The following is a 2,510-nucleotide window of genomic DNA, read 5'->3' as shown; positions in this document are numbered from 1 at the left end:
TATTTATATGGCAGCTAATCACAACAACAGTCACTTAATATTATAAAGTAACGACTTTAAAATAATAAAGAAAATCACATAATCTCCACACATTTGATGTCCAGATAAGTTATTGATCTATAATCCCGCAGCACTGATTTTATTTCTGTGAAGTAAAATCAAATTTTCACTGGTTTGTGGCAACCTGCTCTTTCGAGTGACAGTTCAGTACTTTTTTAAAGCGATAAAATAAAAAAAATAGCTTTACTTTTTATTTCTATACATCCTTCTATCAATTTTTTGAACTAGTTGGCACCATTTGTGGTTGTGGGGTCCTGGAGTGTATGCTGTTATGCTGCGTGAGACTTTTTGTGTAATTGAAACATTATGTGATCATCTCATTGGTGTAAATATTGATTCTAGCAGTGTGACGTCAGGGTTTAGAAAGGCTGACGAAATTGAACAATTCTGAATAAGCGCTGAATGATTTGCCTTGAAATCATGTTCTCCACAGGATGCAGAGTAATCACTTTAATTATGCTCATTCATCTAAAGGGAGTTTTTCCTTCCCACTGTTGTCAAAGCGCTCGCTCACAGGGGTCATCTGATTGTTGGGGTTTTCTCTCTTTTATTGTAAGATCTTTACCTTACAGTATAAAGCACATTGAGGCAACTGTTGTTGTAATTTGGCACTTTATAAATAAAATACAATTGATTTGAATCTATGTAATATTCTAAAGTCAACATTTTAAGTTGTATCTTCTGTTATGATTACGCAGCACAGATGGATTTCCCGTAGATTTGAGCTATGCTCTGCATTTAGCTGCACTGTAACTGCTAAATATTTCCATTGTTGGACATTTAAGTTCAGTTATAATTTGTTCTAGGTTTGCAGCACAACTGCAGTCAGCAACTGTTCCGACAACTCCTACCTGAATATTGTCTGTCACCAGATCCCAAATCTTCAACAAACCTCTTCTTCTGTTGTTGAAGGTAAAACTGTTTTTTAAAGTTTTATATGTTCCTGGTTACATTCTCTTTAAAATTGTTCAAAATTTTTCCCCCAGAACGAACAAATAAGTCTGTGGAAGTCGTTTTTTTATTTGATGGATCAGCGAGTATGACCGAAAGAGAATTCAACAAAAATAAAGACTTCATTGTGGAGATAATGGGCAGCCTTAGGGACACGCCAGTAATGGTCATTATATATTGATGTATATAAACTATACATTATATGAGTAATGAGTATAAGTAGTAACGTATATTTTTGTTGTTGTTTGTTCCGTTTCCAGTTTGCAGCAGTTCAGTTCTCCACAACAGTCCACAAAGTGTTTGACTTCAACGACTATGCAGCTGGACGTGCTCTCGATAAACTTATGAAAGACAAACATTTAAAAGGTCTCACCAGCACACACAGAGCCCTCGAGTTTGTGTTGTAAGTTGTGTCAAAAGCAGCAGGATCAATACAGCTGTGAGATAATGAGCACTGTATTTGTTCATTTATTCATATTTTTAAATGTTGTTTATTCTGAGTGTTGCTTTGCTTTCGCATTTGTTTCAGAGATGAAATCTTTGACAACCCAGCTGCAGGCTCCTCTCCTGATGTTACCAAAGTTCTGATTCTAATCACAGACGGAGATCCCTCTGATACAGACAGGAATGGGATCATTAAAAGATACGATGATAAAAATATAATTCGTCTTGTCGTTGGGGTAGGATGTGATGTGTTACACCAGTCCCAACAGAAAAATCATATTTATCCGTTAGACAAATAAATGTGATCATTTTGTGTCACATAAACACTCTTATAGTATTAGACTGTTTTATTCACTGTTATTTAGATGATACACAGTCATACTAAAGTAGAAATGCATCATGGTGTCAGTCTCAGCACAAACAGCTCAGCAGATTTCAGTTCTTAGTCCAGTTTTTACTTCCCATGCTGATGTCAGACTTTGAATTTCATGTTTTCAAGCAGTATTCTGATTTCAGGTCGGACATGCTAAGCTGGATAAATTGAGGGCCATTGCTTCGGAGCCAAAACATAGAAATGCCTTCAAAATTGAGAACTATGATGGACTCACAGGAGTGCTGGAGAATATACAGAAAAAGATATTTACTGTGGAAGGTGATGTTAAACTTTGTTCCCTGTTTTGATAAATACATTTACAGAAATCACTGTTATCTTCCTGGTGTGGACCAGTGGTGGTCACATGTATCTCTTTATTTATTTAGGCTGCACAGCTCCTCTGGCAGAATTCAGTGGATTCAGTGCTGTTTTCAAAAAGGTGATTTCAAAAGGTTAAAACTGCACACATTCAAAGTGTAAATTATTTACTTGTGACGAGATTAAAATTTCTCAGTCACGGCTAACCTGACATACACAGGTGCAGCTAAAGCGCAGATAATAAAGCACTGACTACTGCTAAACTTTACTTTTACTTTCTAAAATTTTAAATTCTTATTGTTTGGAAAATAAAATCCACACTGACAGACTGTTTGACACAAATAGAAACACTGGAAATGTGCTA

At 35.8% G+C, this 2,510-nt stretch overlaps 1 protein-coding gene across 1 annotated transcript in view; it reads left to right on the top strand.

Annotated features, from left to right (window-relative positions):
- Positions 1-2,286, top strand: part of LOC102205247 (integrin alpha-L-like) — a 4,133-nt gene extending 1,847 nt beyond the window's left edge. The window contains exons 3-7 of the mRNA XM_005755417.1: positions 1,047-1,177; positions 1,272-1,414; positions 1,541-1,691; positions 1,972-2,107; positions 2,215-2,286. Coding sequence (XP_005755474.1) covers positions 1,047-1,177; positions 1,272-1,414; positions 1,541-1,691; positions 1,972-2,107; positions 2,215-2,285 — 632 coding nt within the window. The 3' untranslated portion in view covers position 2,286. The remainder of the gene's footprint in view (positions 1-1,046; positions 1,178-1,271; positions 1,415-1,540; positions 1,692-1,971; positions 2,108-2,214) is intronic.
- Positions 2,287-2,510: the final 224 nt, after the last annotated feature.

This window comes from Pundamilia nyererei, unplaced genomic scaffold (genome assembly GCF_000239375.1).
Source record: "Pundamilia nyererei isolate P.nyererei 1_Seehausen unplaced genomic scaffold, PunNye1.0 scaffold01431, whole genome shotgun sequence".
Classification (NCBI taxonomy): Eukaryota; Metazoa; Chordata; class Actinopteri; order Cichliformes; family Cichlidae; genus Pundamilia; species Pundamilia nyererei.
The sequence above is the reverse complement of the archived record's forward strand: the minus strand, read 5'-3'. Positions and strand labels throughout refer to the sequence as shown.